Raw genomic sequence first — 25,889 nt, 5'->3', positions numbered from 1 at the left:
TCCAGGGGATCTTTTCAACCCAGGGACCAAACACAGGTCTCCAGCATTGCAGGCAGATTCTTTACTAGTTGAGCCACAAGGGAAGCCCTGATTAGCTCTAGTAACTTTCTAATACTATCTTTAGGGTTTTCTATGTACAGTATCATGTCATCTGCAAACAGTGACAGCTTTACTTCATTTCCAAACTGGATTCCTTTTCTTTCTTTTCTTCTCTGACTGCTGTAGCTAGGACATCCAGAACTATGTTTAATAAGAGGGTTTTCTATGTACAGTATCATGTCATCTGCAAACAGTGAGAGCTTTACTTCATTTCCAATCTGGATTCCTTTCTTTCTTTTTCTTCTCTGACTGCTGTAGCTAGGACTTCCAGAACTATGTTTAATAATAGTAGCAAAAGTGGACACCTTTGTCTTTTTCCTGATCTTAGGGGGAATGCTTTCAGTTTTTCACCATTGAGAAAAATGTTTGCCATAGGCTTATTATATATGGCCTTTGCTATGTTGAGGTAGGTTTCCTTCTATGCCCATTTTTTGAGGAGTTTTAATCATAAATAGGTGGCGAATTTTGTCAAAGGCTTTTCCTGCATCTATTGAGATGATCATATGGTTTTTATCTTTCAATTTGTTAATGTGTATCACATTGATTGATTTCCGTATACTGAAGAATCCTTGTATCCCTGTAATAAACCCAACTTGATCATGGTGTCTGAGCTTTTTGATGTGTTGCTGAATTCTGTCTTCTTTCACATTTACTGTTAGGAAATTTTAAGATTGGGTTTTGACTTGACTAATAGTTATAGGCGATGTATTAGAAACCAGAAAGTTACTGGAATTATACATTTTATAACCAAATCCAAATGTTCTGAAACAGAAATAAAATATTCCTCTTAGTCACTTATAATGAGATTAGGTAAGATATGTCAGAAAAACTAAGCATTCTCATATGTTGCTATTATCCATAGTTCATCCATAATTTAGCCTATATTTCTCATATCTTCTTCAGATTTCACATTTTCCTGTAGCTCTTTCTTTATTAATAAAACTCCTTAATACTTACTTGATTAAGGAAAGCCATAAGTGGTATGGCTAACTGATTCATTTGGTTACTTGACAGTTATCTTTGTGATGCCCTGAAATTTGCTTGAGGGAAGACTGTCTCTGAGAGACAGAATTATAGCTTCTAATCCTGGAGTTTAACTATGGCCAACCATCTTGCATGATCTTGCAATGATGAGCTTTTAGGTGTGTAACACAAGTTTTCTTAACCACAAATCTTCCACAAAATAATATCTACAACATTTTTAGACATGGAGAACAATGTTTAACAGTGTCTTGCTCCAAATAAATGTTTAAGAAATATTTAAACAAATAAATAGTTTAAAATGAATTTGGATAAGAAACTAGGGAATTATCTATTAGCAGGATAACCAGGTTTTAGTTAGACAATGATAAAAATGAAAAGTTACTCACAGGATCTTTTGAGGACTAAAGAGTGTTATACCAGAAACTGAGTCCATTTTTCTTTCAGAGCAAAACTACCACTATTGAAGTTGAAGGCACAGAATCTGATTTTGGTTCTCAGTGTCAACAGGCATGAGGCAGAAGTTGAAAACAATAAGTAACACTCTTGGAGATTTATCCAATTACCAACGGTGCACCTGCTTCTGTTTGATTCAATGGCCCTTTTCACAAGTGTGATTTCAGAAGGTCTTCATTGGTCTGGTGTACAAATGTGGAAATTCTCTTTCACTGACTTTGGACTTGGACATTCACCCTAGTGCAGGCTTCCCAGGCACTGGTTAACTGAGATGCTACTGCCATGGCTTCTTTCCTTCCTTCCACAAATATTTGACACTTATTATTTGTAAGTATTATTTTTAGGCATTAGAGAACAACGGACTGGGTTCAAAACTGGGAAAGGAGTATGTCAAGGTTGTATATTATCAGCTTGCTTATTTAACTCATATACATCATGTGAAATGCCGGGCTGGATGACTCACAAGCTGGAATCAAGACTACCTGAAGAAATAACAACCGCAGATATGCAGATGATACTACTCTAAGGCGAAGAGGAACTAGAGCTTCTTGATGAGGGTTAAAGAGAAGAGTGAAAAGCTGGTTTAAAATTCATCATTCAAAAAACTAAGATCATGGCATCTGATCCCATCACTTCATGGCAAATAGATGGGGAAGAAGTGCAAACAGTGACAGGTTTTCTTCTTTTGGGCTCCAAAATCACTGAGAATGGTGACTGCAGCCATGTAATTAACAGACACTTGCTCCTAGGAAGAAAAGCTATGACAAAATAGACAGCACATTAAAAAGCAGACATTACTTTGCCGACAAAGGTCTGTCTAGTCAAAGCTATGGTTTTTCCAGTAGTCCCACATATGGATATGAAAGCTGGACCATCAAGAAGACTGAGTGCCACAGAATTAATGCTTTCAAACTGTGGTGCTGGAGAAGACTCTTGAGAGTCCCTTGGACTGCAAGGAAATCAAACCAGTCAATCCTAAAGGAAATCAACCCTGAATATGCATTGGAAGGACTGATGCTGAAGGTGAAGCTCCAATTCTTTGGCCACCTGATGCAAAAAGCCGACTCACTGGAAAAGACCCTGATGCTGGGAAAGATTGAGGGCAGGAGGAAAAGGGGACGACAGAGGATGAGATGGTTGGATGGCATCACCGACTCAATGGACATGAGTTTGAGCAAACCCTGGGAGACAGTGAAGGACACGGAAGTCTGGTGTGCTGCAGTCCATGGAGTTGCAAAGAGTTGGACATGACTAAGTGACTGAACAACAACAATAAAAGAAGATGCAGCTTTTAACAATCTCAGATTCTTTCCGTTACTATTTGCAACTTGTCAGATATAGCACAATGTACGGAATTTTTGAATGTTAACAGTATTTGATATATAATATTACAAACTGGGAATTACAATTTTAAGGAGTAGCAATAATACCTATGGTTTGAAGAAAAATTTCAGATGCTTATCACTTACTCATTTTGCTAACTTCTTAATTCTTGTGCAAGAAGGTCCTGTACTATTTTAAATGGCTAAAGAAGGCAACAAACATACCAAAAACCACTTAGGAGTCAGTATTTTAAATTTTTTTTAAAATCATTTTAAAATTACCATTTAAAATGTATCTTCAGTCAGGAATGGATGCTGAAACAGCCAATACAAAAGAGAAACATCCGAAACACAACTGAGTTTTGGGGAAAGACATAAAACATAACAGAATTGAGATCCTCTTCAGGATCTGGGAATCAGAAGCACTGCTGAGCTGGCCTAATGGGATTAAGACAACCTGAAAAACTAACAGAAACTATGGCAGAACCTGATGTAAATAATACAATTTGGAGAGATGGAATACTTTTACTCATATACTCCCGTTAATCCAGCATTAAAAAAATAAGGACTTTGTCCAAAGTTAGGCTGTTCCAGTCCTTAGGTAATAAGGTGAACAAGTCATTCTGCCTTTGGTCTAATCCAAGCACTCATTCCTGCAAGCAACTAACATTATACACTTACTGAGTGCCTGACACCTGCCGTGCACGATGCCAGGCAGAGAGAACACAATGCAGAGGCAGCCAGGACCCCTCAGTCAAGACGCTTCCCGTCATGACACAGGGAGCCAGACACTGGCACGGAACGGCGCTGAGCGAGCAGAAGAGGGGTCTTTATGCTGCCTAAGAAGAAGAGGGTGACAGAGGATGAGATGGCTGGATGCGCCACCACTGCAATGGACATGAACTTGGGCAAACTCTGGCATGCTGCAGTCTATGGGGCTGTGAAGAATCAGACACCAGTTGGTGACTGAACAGCAGCAACAACAAGCAAGGGAGACAAAGATGGCACCCAAGAGGCCAAATATTTGAGCAGGAGTTTGAAGGGTGAATGGCAACACTCAAACTGTTCAAAAGCAGGAAGGGATAAAGAAAGCATTCCAGAGTCCCGCTGCTGTCCACCCAAAACTATCACAGCATTGTTAATTAGCTATACTCAAAATAAAAAGTTGAAATGATTCTTTTTTAATAGAAAAAAAGCACTCCAGGAAAAAAGAGAATTGCACATATAAACTGCAGGAGAAAAGAAGATGTTCACAGCATGGTCAGAAACTCTGTATAGTGACATAGGACAGACCCGGAGGTTTATACACATGGCAGGGCCAGATCATGAAGAGACACACACACCAGACAAAAGTTACTCGATTTTATCCTGCAAGAAGCGAAGAGGCCCAGATGTGATCAAATAAGGCAAGTACATGCTCAGATCTGTGGCGAATGGGCTGAATGAAAGTAAGACTAGGGCGCAGAAGGCTCTTTCAGAAACTCTGCAATAGTCCACGCGAGTGGACCGCTCACGGGACCGCTGGAGGTGGAGTGGGGAGAGAGAGGACAGGACAGATAAGTGAGGCAAAAACACAGTGACTTGGTGAGCGTGGGTAAGAGGGAAGAAAGCAAAGATGATGCCCTGGCTTCTGACTTGAGAAGATATCTGTCTTCAAGCCAAGCCTTCTGTCAGCTTTTAATTTTGGATTCTGATCTCTTGATATTGGTCACTGCTGCTCTACCTCCTGAAGAATGTGCTCCTGACTCCAGAGGCAGAAATCCAGAGATGGCCGCCAGCCCCTCTGAGAGGGAAGCACCACCGCCTGTTCCTCCCCGCCTGGTCTGGGCAAACTTCAGCAGCCACAGCAGAGATCCTTTTTATGGTGCTCATTTTAATTCTGTTCACAAATGATCAGGTCAAAATATAGTTACTATGGGCCCCAGGAGTATAACACACTACAGAAAATAAGAGCAATGCGCAGTAACAGGTTTCTCCCGAGTGATGCAGGAAAGCAATACAGTGCAAAGCAAAGGTTTTGTGGTCACTCGGGTGCAAGTCTGAATTCCAGCTCCATTACTGTTACTGGTGATAGGACTTTGGGAAATTGATGTTCTTGACCCTTGGTTGCTTGATCTATAAAATCTAGACAGTACAGTCTTATCTCACTGGTTAAAGTTAATGAGGTGATATATGTAAATTTCCTACCAGTACCATGCCTAACTTACTATAGGTTCAAAAAATAATAAGTAAATCCTTATTTTTCCACCCCTCTTTGACTACTCAAAGGCTTTCTGCCTCCAAACAGATCCTGTCATCACCAATGGGTATTTCCCTCTACTTCTCCACGTCTGTCGTTGGAAAAATGAAGCTTCTAAAATCGAAGCAGGATGGTATCTGTATCAAAGACTGCTTGCAGCCTATCCTGTATTCATCTTCCCTTTCTTCCTTATTACTGGACCCTGATTTTGCTGAGGGTACTACACAAAAAAACATCTCCCAGGATCCCCTGCCACCAGGGATAGCCTAGTGTGTGACACAACGGAGCCAGTAAAACTCTGTTAGAGATTATTTGGAAAGTTTCTGGACATAGGTATTTTTATTCTCTCTCAGCTATCTTCCTTTTTCCAACTTTCTAGAAGTGAGGTATGATGGCTGGAGTTGCAGTAGCTATGTTGCAACTATGAGGAAAAGATCACGACTCATACTTGAGCCATACTTGAGCTCCTGAAACAATGCTCCCACCAACTTCCACCAGTCTTCTCGTCACATGGGAAAAATAAAGTCCTAAATTTAAGCCACTACCTTCCATGTCTCTGTGACTCTTTTCTGAGCCCAATTCCTAACTGATTCAATCCCTTCAATCCTACTTGGGTATGAGTGGGAATCATCCACCATGATTTCCTTCCAATTTAAAAAGAAACTCTTATTTGAGTATCTGGTATGTCAGATACTGTGTATACAGACACACTGCAAAGTAGATGTATCATCATGTTACAGCAAAGGTGCTTGAAGTTCTGAAAGCCTAAGAACTTCATCAGAGGTGCCACAGTGATGCACGGAGAGCCAGGACTGGAGCTCCACGTCTCTCTGAGGATGAAGCTCACACCCTGGCAGCTACTGACGCCACTGCAGGGCTTCTGTGAACCCTGACTCCCAAGACAGTGTCTCTCTGGGTCCTCCTACTGACACCTCAAATTCAACAGGGAAACCACCTAAACCATATCTAGAGCATGGAAAAGCAGTGTGTGAAGTAGGGGACCTCGGAGCGGGAAACGTGCAACGCTGAGGGTAGCGTGTGCCCAAGGCACATGGCCTGATTGCAGCTGGACAGAGCTGAGCGTCTCCAGTGAACAAGGACCTGAAGAAACCATGTTAAACTGGAAACCGGCATATGAGCCTGAGGCATGGCAGAGGGAAAGCAAGGTGCCCAGCGTCACACACATTCTCGCAGGTAAAAGACCTCACGCTTTCGGCACATGTAATTTTTTAAAAGAAGAGTGAGAGAATTAACATTGGGAATTGTGTATGTATCTTGTGCTTCCCTGGTGTCGCAGACGGTAAAGAATCTGCCTGCAATATGGGAGACCCAGGTTCGATCCCTGGGTCTGGAAGATTCCCTGGAGAAGGGAATGGCAACCCTCTCCAGTATTCCTGGCTGGAGAATTGCATGGAGAGAGGAGGCTGGTGGGCTACAGTCCATGGGGTCACATATATCTGTGTGTGTGTCTATATATATGTATATAGACACACACATATAGATATCTTGTAACTTGTATCTCTTATAACCTATTAAAAAACAATTTAAATATATACGTGTTTATATAATACATAAATATACAGATAAATGTATATGTTAACTCTTTCCTCTTTACAATGAATTTGAAGCAGCCAATAGAAGATTCATAATAAATTTAAAAATCATAACCAGGAAAAATATAGGGGCATCAGATAAGAAGAAAATAAAGAAAGCCAATGTATATTCTACACAGTTCTAAATATTTACTAAAACTGAGCTACAAATTTAGGTCTGAGCTACCTCCTGCCAAAGCACGATGGAAAAAAAGTGACTAGGTACCAAATTCACCGTGGCCATGAGAAAGAGTATTACCACCTCAGGAGAAACAAAATATTTTCTGTTAGCATAAAAGCAGCAAGAAGCCAGAAGACCTAAGTGGGACTTCACACAGGGGCAACTACAGAAGAGGGCAGACAATGTCTCAGTAATTCCTCCATAATAAATGTCACAGTGTATTCCGCACAACAGTTTCTCACAGAGTTATTCAATCAAGCTGAAAAACAGCTCAGGGAAGGCAATCTGTGCTGCACCGAGGCAATGAGATAGGAATATACAGCTCTCCAATGGGCCAGCTTGATCTAGTAATAAATCTCGGAATATCTACGTGAACAAAGAGACAGCATGTTCTTCAAATTATTCTCCAACCGAAACCAACTTAAGAAGTAGGATTATGCAACAGTTTACTGATTCTTTTCAGTTCAGGAGTTCTGAGAAAGTTTTCAGGGGCATTTTATTATTATGTAAATTGTACTCAGTCCACTGGCATTGGGCTCTTAGGTATAGTACTTATATGCCAATCTTTTCTCCTTCTCCAAGGACAAAAAGGCATAAAAAGGCAGAGAAAAGTTGGGTTGCATTTCCCTAAAAAAAATTATGGCCTTTTGCTTTTACATTAGGAGGCTCTAGTCCACACACTTTCTATTATATAACTGGTATTAGAGAAAATTTAGGAATTCAAACCCATAATGATTTCTTAACTAATTTAAAAGGTAACGTGTGAAAGGCATATACCTAACAATATGGCATTCCAAAAGTGGATATTAAACAGTCCTTGAATGGGTAGAAATTAATACCAATTATTTAACAAGACAAGATGAACACAGGAGTTCATTTTTTAAAAAACCTGATATACAGTAAGAAATGGGGCCTGTTAGGTCTGGGGAAAAAACGTAAAATCTATGTAAACTTAGCTGAGCTTAGTTAAGGTGTGATTTTTTCCCCCCCTATGTATTCATGTTGGTGCACTCTCATAAGCATATTCACAAGAATCCTCAGTAAGGTACAAAGTGGAATAGTCAGAAAATGCCAATTAGGCCAAGGACATACCTGCAGGCCAGTTTTTCCACTGCATAAAGAGTCAGGTGAAATTTATCCTTCTGAAAAAGAATCTCTAGTTGTGTGTGCTGACAACATAAATAGGGCTGTGCTTTAATCTGAACTCCCTATAGAGTGACCAGGTACAACTGTAACTGGAGCCAGGAGGGAAAAATAAGGACCATTTGTTACTAATTAAAAAAACAGGGGATTAGAAAAAAAGATGGCTCTGGGAAATAGGGAACAGTTGTTCTCCCAACATGGACCTCCCACCCTGCTGATTCTGTGGTTTTTAAAACTACAAAAGTGAAAACTGGAAAAATGACAACCAAATGACTACCGACAGACAGATACACAGAATAGCCTCTGTGGTTGTGAACATAATTCCTAAACTGGAGATAGCAAATCTGGTTTTCTCAGCAAAAAGCCAGCATTTCCACATTTCAGTTCCTCCTTCGAAACATACTCAATACAGACACATATTGGATCTGATGTAGCTCTGTGCCATGCAATTACAGGTTCCGGTTCTTTGGTTCTAATTGCAATCAATTGTGAAGAATCAACAGAGGAGGCAGGTGGTTACAGTTACATAACGTTTAACAAACTAAGACTGCTCAAGTTGAGCAAATAGCACTGTGGCCCCTTTAAGCTTACCTTAGCTTCATCAAGTGGAGCTACAAAAGCAGCAGGTTAGCAGGTTTCTGGCAAGGAGTAACTGGTGCTGAGCAACAGACTGTGTACATGAGCTGAGACGCTGCGTAAAACTCCCATTGCCGGCTTACCCACACCATATGTGCATTTTGGATGGAAGCGGGGCACCTCTCATGCACCTCACATAGTTTGGCCTTTTCTGGCCAGGATGAATGAACATAATGTTTCAGTGTTGTTAACCCAACGGAAGCCAGAAAGTACCAGAATTATGACCTCTCCATTCTAATTTTTTCCAGCAAAACTGAAACTAGGACTGAGACGTAGTGGTAACAAAAACAAGTCTGAAGTGATGGAAAAGATCTTCACAAACTCCGAGGAGCACGCCTCAAGCTAATTCATCTTGCCAGTGTTTCGAGCAATCAACAACCCATGCTAATCTGGCAAATATGAAAGTACAAAGTTTATAGTTTTAAAGACATAATCATGAGGTATTTTAATTGTTCTTTACCAGTGGCCAAATTTATCATTTTCCCAAACATACTCTGCAAGCAAGAGCAAGGATCTTGGAAATGGTTTTAGCAGTCTGACAATTTACCTGCAAGGACTTTTGGATAATTCCTTCCTAACCAGCACAAAAGCCTGATTAATCAATACCTAAAATCTTCATTATGCAGCAAGTTTCCCCCCACCCCCCTTTCCTCCACCCTCCAATCAAAGAAGCAGTATAAAGGTTGGCATTTGGTGGCAAAATTCCAGTTCACTTTCCAAAGAGGTAAAGAGCCAGGACTTCTGGGGAGGAAAAGATCTCAGACACTGCATCTAATCCCTCGACTTCATTGACTAAGAATTGAAGTTGAAGAGCTTAGCAACTTGTCCAAGATCAAACACTTGGTGAGCAGAGGAATCCAGTAAAAAATGTACTTTCTACTGTATTATATGGCCCACTAACTCAAGTGAAAACAAAGATTGGAGAGATGCGCGCTAGAAAATCTTTTCCCAAAAGGTGACTTGCATAGGAGGATAAACACATCAAAGAATTAAATTTACCATTTAAATGACATAAGCACTGCAGTAATCCAACTGTGCTTCATTTCCCAGTAAATAAAAAATGTGAAATAGGTCTATATGAGGAAAACAAAACACAAAGATCCTCTCACTCATCCTGGATAAAGTTGTATTCCCAGAAACTGTTATAAAGGGAGAAATTAATATCTTCAAACTAAGAGTCTCAGAGTCATAGATAAGAGGAAAAAACAAGATGTGTAGGTAAATACATGTTCAGACGAGTAACCCACAATCTCTAAGAGGGGGAATATGACTTTATAACCGATACAGCAAATTAGACAGTCAAGTAGATCAGCGAGAAAAGTCTGGGCCCTGTGATTACCAATAGGTGAAAAATAACCTTTCAGTCACTCACTCTTCTCCCTGCTGGAAAGACCCCTAGGTGAGAGGACAGGTGTTTTGACAAACCGTGATCAGATGTGATCAACTAACTAAGACATCGTAAATAGGCCAAGGTAGCAAAGTGCCTACATATCTCCCAAAGATCATCATCAGTAGACTGCTCCGTAGCCTCAGCTGCCATCCAAAAAGGTTCTTCTGTTAGGCAAAATCCTCACCATCAAACTTACTATCATTTAAAATTAAGATACATTCACAGACAAACAGGAAAATGTGAGTACTGGAGAGTGTGCTTTAATCCATTTATCTAACATTCCCAAGGCAATTACTCTTAATGTTTTTATGTATTACATCATCTTTTTCTGCACCATTTTGAATATAATTTTGTACCTCAAATTTTCTAATTGATTATGAAACCAAGAGTCTTTATATTTTATTGAAAGCTAAAAAGTATTCCATTAAGTGGACTGCCATCTTTGTGCACATACAACCTCTTGTGGATTTAAGAGTATTTTCTTAGAATCCTAAAAGTGGAATTACTGTCAAAGTATGTTAATGTCTTTATGGTTCTTGACACTTATTGCCAAAATGTTTTCAAAAATGGTTGTACCAATTTAAACTGCCTTCAATACCAATTCCCATTGTACCTGAATTTGGATTATGAATATCTTGTGAGAATAGTTTCATAATCATCATTATAACCCCATAATGTAAATTTACGAACTTATTAACATGTCTCATGTTATACTTAAAAAAATCTTAAAACCAAAATTGTGATAACCAGGGGATGAATATTTGCTATTCCTGAGAATCACTCAAGTTTCCTTTTTTCTGTAGTACCCAGTCTTAATTTTTTTCTACACAGAATTCAGTCTTTAATAAGATAATCTTATACCCCTTTTTAAAGAGTGGTAACCAAAGTGTACATCATATGGAATTTACAAACTTCAAGGATATTTTCATTCATTTTAATGACTATCTAAAAAAAAAAAAAAGAACAAGAAAATTCATCCCTACAGAATCTGAAGGCCTATAGCTTTGTCAAAAGACATAAAGCAAAATATAAAAACACATTAAAAAAAAGAGTGAACATTTCATTAATACATGTTCATTCTGTGCCTTTTTCAAAAGATCAATTTTTGTTCTCTAAATCACTGAACTATGAATTTCACAGGTAACTCAACAATCTGTAAAAATGCAAGTAAGAAAATACAAAAACTGTACACACTGCACTAGACTGAGATGTCACCTCAAATGACGTGAATCAACAGAGTCCCCCAAACCCTCACCTTACTCTCCAGGGAGCCCACTATTATGCACTTAACCATCTTAGCAAATGTCCTGCTGTTGTTGTTGCTAATCTTAACTGGTTTTACAACTGCTGTCTATTAAATTCCCTAGTACAAACTGGCTGTATGATTATTTTAGGTCTTCATTAAAAAATTTATATTAAATATGCGGTAAGCTACTTTGGTTAACAGAAGTTGGGGGGATATTAGTGTCACAGTTTATTATTATAAGCAATTTTTGTGTCTTCTGTCAGTATAACCACAGTAGTATCTCAGTACCACCAGCTGATAATAATCTTTATAAATCCTACTTTGCAGCTATACCATCTGTTAGTTATTATTTTATATGTGTCTCCATATGCATATGTGAATTAGTTGTCACTCAAGACAAACACACAAACGGAACTGTGGTTTTGTGGGGACTTTTCTATTGGCTTGTTTTTGAATTTTGTTATCTTTAGGTTAGTGAACTAAATAAAGAAACATATTCTTCAGTCTTGGAGACCAAAACGAAATGCAAATTGCAGTTATAGAAATACAGACTCTCAGTTATAAGTCATGAGGATGTAATGCATAGCATGGGCAGTACCGTCAATAATACTGTATTAACTTTGTATAGTGGCAGATGGTAACTAGACTTACTGAGCTGATCATTTTGCAACGCATACAAATGGTGGAGCACTATGTTGTACACATGAAACTAATATAACAGTGTACGTCAAATGTACTTCAATAAAATAAAGAGGATAAAAAAGGCAAATTAAAAAAAAATATTTGTAGTACAAATAAATTTAAGTTCAACAAACACAATCTCAAAGTATCTGCTAAAGCTGATTAAAATTAATAGTCACCAAAACTGATGCAATTCTATTTAAAACACTGATATTTCTATATTCACAGCTCTCAGAATATACCTACAGACCAAAAAACAATCAGTAGTAAATCAGTTACTAATATTGTTCTAGTTTTCACAATATGAAACACTTTCCACAACTGAAGATTAGAAAAGTGACTAATTTCTTACTTATATTGTTAATTCCTTGCAGAGATGAATCATGACAAAAAATTCAAAACCAGTTCCCCATTGATCTGTGGGTTTATCCCCCTGAGCTGTAAATACCCTGGCTCCTACAGCAGCAGCAAACAGGAAGCTGTAATGTCATTACAACTCACCACCAAAATTTACCCAGAGAGGCAGCTACAAAAAAAAGAAGGAGCAGAAGGAGGCAGATAAACTTCCAACTGGATAATTAGTTCCAAATTATCACTTTTTCCTCAAGTACTACAGTCTAGTGACTTGATTTTAATAAGCTCAAATACGGGTTTACAGGAGCTTATACGCTACACACCAAAAACACGTGAATTCTGTAGAGAGTTACTAACGGGAATTAAGACACAGACTAAAGCACAACCTGGGAGAAACCACATTTGATAACTAAGTTCACTGTCTCCTTAAGTTATCCTATTTTAGGGAACAATGCTTTAGGATTATATTCAGGGAAAGCTAAAGTACAAACAGTAGTAAATAAAGTCATAATTAAGAGAAACCTAAAATATTTACAGAGGGGGGGTAAAGAAGAGACAAACATACTTGAGAAAGTATGATTTCCTGGAACGAACGCTACATTATTTTCAGTTTCATGAAGTAAAAAATCCCACTAATGATTTAATACAAATAAACATGCTGCTGTTCATAGGATCTTCTGTGCATTAAAGTAAGTCCTACTCCAACTTTGTAAAATGTAGCTTATTTGATGCCCAAACCAGATCTCCTTTTTGCAAATATATTTCATCTAGACTTTCCATGATGTCTGTGGGAAAGCTGTACTTGGAGAGGCAACACAGGTTTTGAAGTTTACTTGGGCTATAAAGTGTAAGGGAAAATAACACAGACTACTTAACAAAATATTGTAACTGCCATTAAAACTACATACAGTATAGCACAGGCCAAGTTCCATTCGTTGTTTTTTTTTAAATACTTTATTATCTGTCATTGAGATCCATGTGTGGAAAGTAGTTTCAACCCATGATTTGCTTCTGTATGTCTAAAATGTTAATGAGGAATTTCATTTCACAGGAATTTGTATTAATATATAAAATTGCATAGACTGTAAAGAAATTTTTTTTTCATAGTTCAAAGCTCACCTAATACATGAAGCCTTTCTTGATTCTCACTAATGATGTTTCTTCCTTCACTGAAATCTCAGTTATCTTTGTAGTTATGGAGTTTAAGACATGTGTTTACTCCACCTTATATTATAATGACTTGTGGAGTTGTCTTACGTTCATGAATAGACTGAGAATTAAGTAAGAATCATGAAGTCTTACACAGTTTTATATCCTCTTTGCCCCATGTCCAACCAAATTCCTTGAGAATAGTAGTCAATCTACATGTTTATTTGAATTCACTGAAAAATTCATTCGGGGACACTAAAATATACCTTCTCCAAAGGGTTCTTAGAAAAACATCATATATTTTGGTAACTAAGAGTGTTATTTTTAAGCTCTAGGGAACTTATACTAACTGATCAAATATGTTTTCATTATAAACAATATTTCAACATTTGTTGTATAGCCATTAAAAAGGAAAATAATGAGTCTTTCTTGCTAGGTACAATAGTTACATTTTAATCAGATGTATATCTTTCAAAAACCCAACTGAAATCATAATACTTTATCCTGCTAATGTATTGAATGTCAAAAATAATCTAAATTAATAGATTTATGATAACTCCTAGGGCTTCCCAGGTGGCGCCAGTGGTAAAGAATCCACCTGCCAATTCAGGAGACGTAAGAGATGTGGGTTTGATCCCTGGGTTGGGAAAATCCTCTGGAGTAGGAAAGGGCAACCCACTCCAGTATTCTTGCCAGGAGAATCCCATGGACAGAGGTACCTGTGGGCTACAGTCCATGGGGTAGCAAAGAATTGGATACAACTGAGCAAATGAGTCCACACAGTGGGTAGTCAGTGGGCTTGAAGTCAAGGAGTGATGTGATCTGATTCAATTTCTGTCTGCTGTGAAGAGAACAGACTTAAGGGGGAAGAATGGAGGCAGAGAGTCCAGGTGAAATTGGTAGCTTAGGATTCTAGCAGTGCCCACATTGAGAAGTGGTTAGAGTCTGGATGTACCGGGAAGGAGAGGAAACAGGCCTTAACTGGTGGAAATGCATGTAGAGTGCGAGGGAAACAAAGGAGCCAGGGGTACCCCAGGGGTGTGATTCTAAACCACTCTTCAGAGGGTGACGCTATTGAACACTGATGGTGAAAACTTGAGCAGAGAGAAGCCTCAGGGTGGCAGGACCAGGGATCAATAGTTCTTCTTTGCTTAAGTAAAGGCTGAACTGTTTAGAAACTTGTAAGTGAAGTAGCTTCAATAATGAGCTAGTTTCAAATCTCAGAGGATCTATTCTCAAAAGCTTCTTTCCTTCAAAATTAATCTTAGAATTCTTCCTATCAATAAATCGACTTTTAAAAATAACTGAGTTCGGCAGACATTTCCACTGAGTCACATATATACCTAGGCAGTAAAACTGAAGTAATCATGGATGATTTCTAAACCATTCTGGTGGTTCTTTCCTAAAGCTCAAATACATCAACCTTTATTTCCTATCAAAGATGCTACTACCTAAGGTGGAAGGGAGATCTGACAGGGAGGGGATATATGTATACATATAACTGATTCACTTCACTGTACAACAGAAACGAACTCGATTAACCCCCAATTAAAAAAACAAAAAGATGCTACTTATGTTCAGTATTCACTAAATATCTGAGTAAATAAAAGAGATCAAGATGCTTCAACACATATACTGCAGATTTTTCTTTGTCCTTCTATCTTTTTTCCACCACTATATACTCACCCCCTTGCACAGTGCATTGAACAGTCATTGCTTAATGAATACCACTTGCATGCATTAATAGAAAAAAACACACGCACAGTTTTATTGGAAATATGGCTCTTTTTCTTTTTCTACATCAATTTTACTTCCCAAGTAACTGCTTTTAAGTTTCTCTCTTGATTATAAAATATTTACTCATTGTGGAAAATCTAAACCCCAAAACCTTTCTTCTTAAGACAAATATTATTCTCTACTTATAACTCATGATTGTATTCATTCATTTAACAAATACTTTTGGCTTCCTTTTCTGTGCTAGGCTTTGTGGATACAGTGATGAATTAAACAGGCCAAGTGCCCTGACCTCACTCCAGGTGTATGCAATGCCCTCACTTCCTACAAAAAGTAGAGGTGTGTCACCATGCAGACCGTTTCAAAACCCATGGATATCTCTTTCACTCCAATTGTTACCATTCTCTCAGTCTTAAAAATGACTATTTCAGTGATTCAATAAGGTCAGCATGTTTCCACACAGACTATGAAAGGAAATAAACTACACTCTCAGTACTCACAAGGAGCAAATAATTTTCTCACGTGGAAAAAGAATAAAAACTCTAGTCTTTTTAAAAACTCTAGTCTGAACAATGTCAAGGAGTGTACTATGGTGGTGGAAATGCTAATGTAAGACAGTTCTGAAGAAGTTACTCTCAAATCTTTCTCTCTAGGTTCATATATTACCTATTTATTCAAATGTATTAGAAAATAATCACTCAACAAAAATAATTTAAATATTTTAACTTCGGTGTTCTATGCCTCTGTTTCCAACAGGAAGTTTCCACTTCTGGCACTAGGAAAAGCTTAGTACTTGGGAAGTCACTGCTGCCCACCATACCTTGACTTCTGGCAGCTCACCTGTTCCCCTGGTACGTCGGCACCTGTCTGCATGGCCAGAAAGGAAGTGACTATTTATCCTCAGAGGACTGTCTTATCACAGGGACTGGTCTGGATTTACTCAAAAGGGCTCACTGAGCTCCACTTACCTCCAAAGGCTGGTTGTCTTCTGCATCTGAAGTTTCGCCTCTTGCTGCCACTCTTTGCTCACGTGCTGTATCTCCTGTTAGACAAAGGAAAAAACACAAAACTTGACCACGCCATTGAGGCCAAACTGTCTACGACTTCTCTGAAATATCTTCTGTTACTAAACAATGAACGCTGGAGAGGGTGTGGAGAAAAAGGAACCTTCTTGCACTGTGGTGGGAATGTAAATTGGTGCAGCTACTGTGGAGAAGAGTACGGAGGGTCCTTAAAAAGTACTAGGAATAAAACCACCACATGGCCCAGCAACGCCACTACTGGGCATATACCCTGAGAAAACCATAACTCAAAATGACACGTGTACCCCAGCGTTCACTGCAGCACTCTTTACAACAGCCAGGACATGGAAGCAGCCTAGCTGTCCATCAACGGATAATGGATAAGAAGCTGCGGTACACATAAACGATGGACTGTTACCCATCCACAGAAAGGCCTGTCATACAGAGTGAAGTCAGTCAGGAGAGAAAAGCAAATACTGTATATTAACACACATATATGGAATCTAGCAAAATGGTACTGATGAACCTATTTGCGGGGCAGAAATAGAGACACAGACATAGAGAACGGGCTTGTGCACACAGCGGGAGAGGGAGGAGAGGATGAACTGAGACAGTAGCACTGCAATGTATACAACGCTGCGTGTACAACAAGTAGCTAGCAGGAAGCTGCAGCGTAACACAGGCAGCTCAGCCTGGGCTCTGTGGTGACCTAGAGGGGCGGGATGGGGTGGGAGGAGGCTTGGGAGGGAGGGGGTGCATGTATACTTATGGCTGATTCATCGTGTTGTACAGCAGAAACCAACACAACATTGTAAAGCAATTATCCTCCAATTAAAAAAGAAATTTAAAATAAAGAATTTATAGGTATACAGGTATTTTTACCCATAAATTTTCACTGAATATTCAGGATTTTCACTGAAGGACTAATTTTAATAGAAGAAGATGGGACAATTTTATTATAATTAAATACAGAATGAAAAATTTTCAAATAACTCAGAAAATGAGATTTAAATAAAATTTTGATGTACCAAAAAAAATGAAGTATCTTCTGCTATTGTATGTTCACACTGTGGAGTAAACAAATTAATATTTAAGAATAGTAATTTTATAGAGGTCACAAAAATCATAAATACAGAGACATACAATCTGAACCAGAAATGTATCCTGCTTTATACAGGTTTGCTCTGGAAAAATCAAGTGAATTTATATTTTGTAAATCAAGTCATATTTCAAATAAATTAGGAAAGCTTATAACTTAAAGAGATAAAGCAAATTACTTTCAAACATTAGACATCTAACATGAATAACTGTCCTCTAAATGTGTCTTTTAAGAAGTTTTACTCTTTATAAGGGTTTGTTTGTGTCTCTGTAGATCTGCCTCAGAGTATGTATGTTTGTATGTAATAATTAACCATATGTCAAACCATTTTTACAACAGGAAAGAACAATGAACAAATTCATAAATTAGCATTTAGTTAATAGCCTAATTCCTAAAGGTGGTGCCTGGGTGGGTTATATTACTAAACCAAGCTGGTCACTAGGTTGCCTCTAAGGACACAGGACAGACAGAAATATAGTCAGGTCAGTACAAGCATAATTTAATGTATTAATAGCCTATGTTAATTTATTGACTAACACTAATCATCTGTGATTAACACATGGTAGGTAAAGAAACAATTAGTCTACTTGGTAAAAGCATAATGAGAAGTTAATCTAGTAATCTGCCCTTCCCATAAAGTTAGGCCAGCCCAGGAATGTCCACAAGAGGGAAGATTACAAAATCCACACACGATGACTTGGCTGACACTTAGGAATTTGTTAACATAGGGAAGGTCACAGTCTTCACTGGAGGTAACAAAGTATGGAAGTCTGGGCTGGGTTTAATTTTTCCATAGTGAAACACAGAAATTTACCAATGGCTATAATCAAGAAAGAGCCCTGTAAAATTTTAAAGAATTAATTAAAATTCTGTTAAATTCTAAAACTATTAAGCAAGAATTAAGCTGGTAGTTTACTGACATAAGAGAAAGCAAACCACTAAATGTTTAAAATCCAAGCACATCATGCAATTCCAGCCTACAAGCTGTGTTCTCAAAGCCAAGTATGGCATTCATACTGTTGGTCAGAACCCAGCATATGGCAGGTGTTTCATAAATACTAGCTGAGTAAATTATTGAACTTCTATCTATAGTCTCTAGTCTATAAAACTGTGATAATACTGTGCATGCATGCTTAGTCACACAGTCGGGTCCAACTCTGCAACCCCATGGACTATATAGCCCACCAGGCTCCTCCATTCATGAATACTAGAGTGGGTTTCCATTTCCTCCTCCAGGGAATTCTCCTGACTCAGGGATCAAACCCACATCTCCTTCACTGACAGGCAGATTTTTTACCACTAAGCCACCTGGGAAGCCCATGACAATACTAACTAGTATGTAATAAAAGCTTTATTTGAGCATATAATTAGTCTTTTTCCTCTAAAACATATTTGTGAAACTTAAGAAGCAAATTTATTAAATACCATTCTGATATATTGTTACCAGTGGTTGGTAATTGGGGCATAACTTGATAGATTTTAAAAAGTTAATGATTTTTTAAAAATCATGCTGAAACAAAAGGATTAGGAACTCAAATTACATCTATAGGATAATAAAGTTAATAGTCATTAAGTGAAAAATTATGTCAACTTACTTTTATTACTAATTTTGATTGATTTTTTAAAAGTTATTATCTAAACTGACCATTTATTTGCACATCGGGAAGAGTCTTATTCTCAGAAACCCACCTTCTCTCTGAAAGTTAGGGATAAGCAAATCAACCCCCAGTTCATGGATGGCAAAACCAACCACAAGTTGTTTAGTTTGCTTGGGTAAAGGGAATGAGACCACAGAGACCCCAGCAGCATAAACAGCCAAGGTAATGCCAAGTCCCTGTACACTGAGTCAGGTGTTTAATAACTCACATGCCTGAGGTTTAGAAGAAAGTATATGTCATCCAATATGAAAGGTCATTTACTCTTAAGTTTTTTTTTTTAACCTTTTAAAATGATTATAGGGCCATCTCCTAGCCATACAAAGACTATATTTGGGTGAAATCATTCAAGTCTATGCTTCCTTTGTCAATTTCTGATTTCAAGGCAAGAATCTGTGAGATGCACTCATCTCACATGCTAGTAAAGTAATGCTCAAAATTCTCCAAGCCAGACTTCAGCAATACGTGAACCGTGAACTTCCTGATGTTCAAGCTGGTTTTAGAGAAGGCAGAGGAACCAGAGATCAAATTGCCAACATCCGCTGGATCATGGAAAAAGCAAGACAGTTCCAGAAAAACATCTATTTCTGCTTTATGGACTATGCCAAAGCCTCTGACTCTGTGGATCACAATAAACTGTGGAAAATTCTGAAAGAGATGGGAATACCAGACCACCTGACCTGCCTCTTGAGAAATCTGTATGCAGGTCAGGAAGCAACAGTTAGAACTGGACATGGAACAACAGACTGGTTCCAAATAGGAAAAGGAGTACGTCAGGGCTGTATATTGTCACCCTGCTTATTTAACTTCTATGCAGAGTACATCATGAGAAACGCTGGGCTGGAAGAATCACAAGCTGGAATCAAGATTGCTGGGAGAAATATCAATTACCTCAGATATGCAGATGACACCACCCTTATGGCAGAAAGTGAAGAGGAGCTAAAAAGCCTCTTGATGAAAGTGAAAGTGGAGAGTGAAAAAGTTGGCTTAAAGCTCAACATTCAGAAAACAAAGATCATGGCATCCGGTCCCATCACTTCATGGGAAATAGATGGGGAAACAGTGGAAACAGTGTCAGACTTTATTTTTTTGGGCTCCAAAATCACTGCAGATGGTGACTGCAGCCATGAAATTAAAAGATGCTTACTCCTTGGAAGGAAAGTTATGACCAACCTAGATAGCATATTCAAAAGCAGAGACATTACTTTGCTGACTAAGGTCCGTCTAGTCAAGGCTATGGTTTTTCCAGTGGTCATGTATGGATGTGAGAGTTGGACTGTGAGGAAGGCTGAGCACCGAAGAATTGATGCTTTTGAACTGTGGTGTTGGAGAAGACTCTTGAGAGTCCCTTGGATTGCAAGGAGATCCAACCAGTCCATTCTGAAGGAGATCAGCCCTGGGATTTCTTTGGAAGGAATGATGCTAAAGCTGGAACTCCAGTACTTTGGCCACCTCATGCGAAGAGTTGACTCATTGGAAAAGACTCTGATGCTGGGAGGGATTGGGGGCAGGAGGAGAAGGGGACGACAGAGGATGAGATGGCTGGATGGCATCACTGACTCAATGGACGTGAGTCTGAGTGAACTCCGGGAGATGGTGATGGACAGGGAGGCCTGGCGTGCTGCGATTCATGGGGTCGCGAAGAGTCGGACATGACTGAGTGACTGAACTGAACTGATCTGCACCAAACATTTTATTTATGTATGTATTTAGTTGTGGCGGCTCTGGGTCTTCACCGCTGTGGGGCTCTTCTCTGGCTGCGGCGGGTAGGGACCACTCTCCCCCTGTGACGCGTGGGCTCCTTTGCCGTGGCTTGTCTTTTGCAGAGTGCAGGCTCAGCAGTTGTGGTGCGTGGGCTTAGCTGCCCTGGGGTATGTGGAATCTCAGTTCCCGGGGTCCGGGACTGAACTCACGTTCCCTGCACTGTCAGGTGGATTTGTAACCACTGGGCCGGCAGGGAAGTCCCAGACCTTCCCAACACCTCCCTACTGCTTGAATAATCAGGAAGGCTGTCAGCCAGCGTTCTTGACACCACACAACACATCTGCCTGGGAGCACCTGTACAATCACCAGTTACTGAAACGCCACATTTGGCGATACCTCAAGACAATAACAGATTACTAGGGAAAATGCGACCTGCAAGGTTTTTCTCTATAAACAAAGGCACAAAATGAAAACTATACAAACAGCAAACAGAAAAGAACAGGTCGCAGTGAAACAGGACCATTTTCTTCTCACTGAAGAAGTATCTTATCATGATAAAAATTCAGTTAGTTTCTCTAACTTGTTATAACCCATCTGAAAGTAAGACACTTAAACAATAAAAATAAAGATGCATGAGATGAATGTGAAATGATGCTTCAGCTTTCAGACACGAGTTAGTTCTAATTTCTGTGCTGTGTAGACTCAGCAGGGCTTCCCAGGCGGCTCAGTGGTAAAGAATCTGTGTGCTAATGTAGGAGACACAGGTTTGATTCCTGGATCTGGAAGCTCCCTTGAAAAAGGAAACAGCATCCCACTCCAGGATTCTTGCCTGGAAAACACCATGGACAGAGAAAGGAGCCTAGTGGGCTCATAGTATCGCAGAGAGTCAGACATGACTGACTGAGCATGCACCCATAGATTCAAAACTTTCATTTGCAACTCAGCTATTTAAAAGGAAAAAGACAACAAAAACAGACCCAAAGTATTACATGTAGAATGGATATACGCCAAGGTCCTACTGCATAGCACAGGGAACCATATCCAATCTCCTGGGATAAACCATAATGGAAAAGATTATTGAAACAGAATGTGTATGTGTAAATAACTGGGTCACTTTTCTGTACAGCAGAGACAGGCACAATACTGCAAAGCAACTATACTTCAATAAAAAAAAGAAAAAAATTCATAGTATTAACATTTCACAGATTTATAACACCACAGTTGATTCTTATCCCCACTTCCCTCCTCCCCGACTTTACACTGTGGGCTTTCTTGACGGCTCAGACGTTTAAGAATCCACCCAGGTTCGATCCCTGAGTCAGGAAGATTCCCCTGGAGAAGGGAATGGCTACCCACTCCAGTATTCTTGTCTGGATAATTCCATCGACAGAGGAGCCTGGCAATTTAAAGGAGAAAGGCTTTATGCATATTAACAAAGCTCTTTCAGAACTTAAAGGACTGAAGTGAAATTTCATGTGTATTTCAGCCTAGTGAGGCTAGACAGGAAACATTTTAGGTTTCTCTGTCAAAACTTCTCCAGTCTACCACTGTAGCTGGGAACAGCCACAGATGTATAAACTGCTGAGTGGAGCTGTGTTTCGATGAAATTTTACTTACAAAAGTGGGTTGAGTCAGGCTGTAGTTTCCAGATCTCTATTTTAGAGCCTACCTCTTCCAGGATAAAAAGCTGAATATGCTATATAAGGAGGTGAGAAAGGGCTGGTGATGAGCATGTCTTCATGATCTCATTCTACTGGGTGACCCAGGTGGAGGGAGAGGAGAGATGTGATGAAGAATGAGCACCAGGCACAAGGGAAAAGGAAAGAGGAGCCGCTGCCAGCGATGCCAGCGGAACCTGAATGCCTCTCTGGATCACCCAGAGGAGCTCTCTTTCGGGGAGGGGGTGGTGGGTGAGTCAGGGAGTACTCTCACTCTTTAGGCCTCCTTCGTGTGGAGGAAACCCTAGTTACTAACATCCCCCCAGTCTCTCCCTGCATTCTTGTCACTGGGCTGGTGATGTGGGAGGGCAAAGCTAAGGGGGTTCTTCTTGTCTCACTCCCCTCCCCACTCCCCTCTGCTCTGACCCTGCCCAGGGGCCCTCCCACTGGAGCAGGGCTGCCCCAGCCCAGCACACTCTGTGACAGGGTGGAGGTCAACCTAATGGGGTTCAGAACAGGAAACCCATTTGCTTCTTGACAGAAGCCACGTTCTTCGACACCAGCTTTATAGACAATAAAGATGAGACTCTGTTCTTCATCTGTCTTTATTTTTTTTAACTAAACTGTCCAGATCTTATCTGGGTAAGGAGGGTGGTATTACTGGAACAATCTAGAATCCAGGACAGGAAATGGCCTGGTGTGGCCAGCACTGGAGCCTGCCTACAGATGAAAAACTCTGAACACAGAAACCTGTTTTCTCTCTTTCCTTTTATTATAGAGAGATTATCTAGAGCTTCATATCTGAGAACGCAGTCTTCAAAACACTAGTTTCAAGGGGTTCCCAGGGAAAACATGGCTCTCTGATCAAAAGTATGAGGAAAAACCTACAAAATGCATTCCCTTTTGATTGATTTTCAATGTACTCTGACATAGTAAAGGCTCTGAAAAATTCAGTAAAGAAACTAAAAAGAAATTTTCACCATGTTTTTGACTAGAAAACCACTTTATTCACTCTTAAAATCCTGCAGCGTGTCAACACTACAGGAAATGCTACTATGACATTTCTGAAGTTAAAATTGAATATGAAATATTTTTACTGACTTTTAAGATCCTCCACACTGTCAAATTTGTTATTTAGTTCCTGAGCGTTCATTTTATGCTATGTTAACTCACACTTCTTTTCCTTTAGATGACTCTTTTTACAACTCCCTGTTAATTCATTCAGTTGCATTTGGGGCAGACTAGCAGATTGTGACTGCATTCTACCACATGATTCTGATTCCAGAATAGCTGATCGTCTACAGAGGAGAAAAGGATAGCCAGACACCTTGAAGACACAGGAGAAAGCCCCAGTGCTCAGAAACATCCCCCCCCACCAATTCTACCAATTAGAGATTCATTAGGGTTAATGAGCTCCTCTTTTAAAATGCAAATACCCTGTGGGAGTGTTTGCTTATTAGTCATTCACAGAGTGAAGTAGTGGAAAGAACAGTGGAATGGCCTCTCCATTAACTCCTTTTCATTCCTCAGTCACACACTCATTACCCAAGGAGGCCTGGCACGGTGGCAACAGAATGGCTTTGGAACTGACAGAACTCAACCCAACGCCTTTGCCAAATCCATGACCTTGGGCACATTACTGAATTTCGCAGAGCCTCAATTTCCTCATCTGAAAAATGGGAATCATGACATATAATAAGGCATTATGGTGGCATTAGTGGTAAAGAATCCGTCTGCCAATTCAGGAGATGCAAGACACACAGGTTTCGATCCCTGGGTGGGGAAGGTCTCCTGGAGGAGGGCATGGTAACCCACTCTGGTATTACCGCCCGGAGAATTTCATAGACAAGAGAGCCTGGCGGGCTATAGTCCATGGGGCTGCAAAGAGTCAGACACAACTGAGTGACTGCATGTGCACACACAGATTAAATGAGAAAACATGCTAAACACTAACAGCAGAGAGGAAGAAGGGAGAGGAGCTGGGGCAAAGACAAACGTTGTGAATAGCTGTTGCCATGATCTTCAGCACAGGAGAGGTGAGAGAAGCGCTCTCCTATAAACTCATTTAGTGCCCCATGCAGTGTGGCGAGGTCCGCTTTGTAATAGCCATTTAAGGATGGCAGACCTGGTGTTGGAATCCAAGTCTGCTGACAGCACCAAGTCATCATGTACCACCACGCAGCTTCTCATTACTCAAGACAAGTTATCCAACTCGGTTTCATACACATTATATTTAAGTCTCCTCCAGTTCCGTTCTGTTTTGAGAATATTGTCCATACACTCCCTGTTTTCCACTATAATGAAGAAAGGAAGGACAGAGAGAAAGCAGAAGGACTAACTGCCAAAGCTGTGCCTTGCCCAGGAGCCTGCCGCTGTCAGGCCAGGACTCTTGACGACGACAGTGACCCCACGAGAAGCCCAGAATAAGAGCACCTAAGCCATGGAGAGGGGACCGCAGTCAGCAAACACGCGGAGGGAAAGGTTCAAGCCAGCGAGGAATTAAAGAAAAGCAAATGAAAATGGCACCAAGAATATATTAAATGTGCATACCAAGATTATGACACCCAAATTAGCTAAGGATGCTGACAACTAACACACTGGCATCATTCTGATAAATGTAGTTAACACTGTTGATTCAACTGTATGTGAGAGGGGGATAGTTTAAAGATAATTCTACACACACACGAAGAGCTCCTGAAAAGAATTATAAATGACTGTTAAAATATGGAGAAAAATTAAAATTAAGGGTTCAGTAGAACACACAATGCATTTTATAAGATATTAGTGTGACTCTCAGTGGTAAAGAATCCACCTGCTAATGCAGGAGACTTGGGTATGATCCCTGGGTTAGGAAGATCCCCCAGAGAAGGAAATGGCAACCCACTCCAGTATTTTTGTCTGGCAAATTCCATGGACAGAGGAACTAGGCAGGCTACAGTCCATGGGGTCACAAAGAGTCAGACACGACTGAACAACGGAGCATGCATGCACACACACAGTGTGAATCTTAATTTTAACACATATTTATATACAACTTTTAGGCAACATAATGGATTTTAATTTATGACTGCTATTAAAATCATACAGCTAAAATTTTGCTTACTGCACTGCAAGCTGAAGGTCACAATGGACACTTAAGGACATCTATTCAAGGAAGTAAGAATACCCGAAAATCCAACAGAAGTCAGACTCAATGATCAGTCTTCCCGGCCTGCTCTTAATTAATTCATCCGCGATTCCAGATTTCTTTAGTTCTGAGTCTTGTTACTATGTAGCTATGGGTAAAAATTTTTCTGAAAGATTTCAAGCAATCCAAAACATCAATTAAGTATTTAACACTATGTTAAACACATAAGCCCAGGCATTTCTTTAGATTGAAAGACTAGACACTCAAAAGGCCAAAGTAATTTTGTGCTTCTACATTTGTAGAATATTGTATCACACTATACAAATATGCCTTCAAAAGTGGTTTGGTTTTTTTTTGATAGCTTTCCTAAATCAGAGTAAATTTATACCCTGCAAGAGTATGTTGGGCGGCTCATCATTCC

The 25,889-nt window shown here is 39.7% G+C and overlaps 1 protein-coding gene across 1 annotated transcript in view; it reads right to left on the bottom strand.

The window, feature by feature from the left end:
* Positions 1 to 25,889, bottom strand: part of UMAD1 (UBAP1-MVB12-associated (UMA) domain containing 1) — a 255,259-nt gene that overhangs the window by 58,669 nt on the left and 170,701 nt on the right. Inside the window, exon 3 of the mRNA XM_068973060.1 lies at positions 16,172 to 16,245. Coding sequence (XP_068829161.1) covers positions 16,172 to 16,245 — 74 coding nt within the window. The remainder of the gene's footprint in view (positions 1 to 16,171; positions 16,246 to 25,889) is intronic.

The sequence above is a fragment of the Capricornis sumatraensis genome, chromosome 5 (assembly GCF_032405125.1).
Source record: "Capricornis sumatraensis isolate serow.1 chromosome 5, serow.2, whole genome shotgun sequence".
In the NCBI taxonomy this organism is placed as follows: Eukaryota; Metazoa; Chordata; class Mammalia; order Artiodactyla; family Bovidae; genus Capricornis; species Capricornis sumatraensis.
The sequence above is the reverse complement of the archived record's forward strand: the minus strand, read 5'-3'. Positions and strand labels throughout refer to the sequence as shown.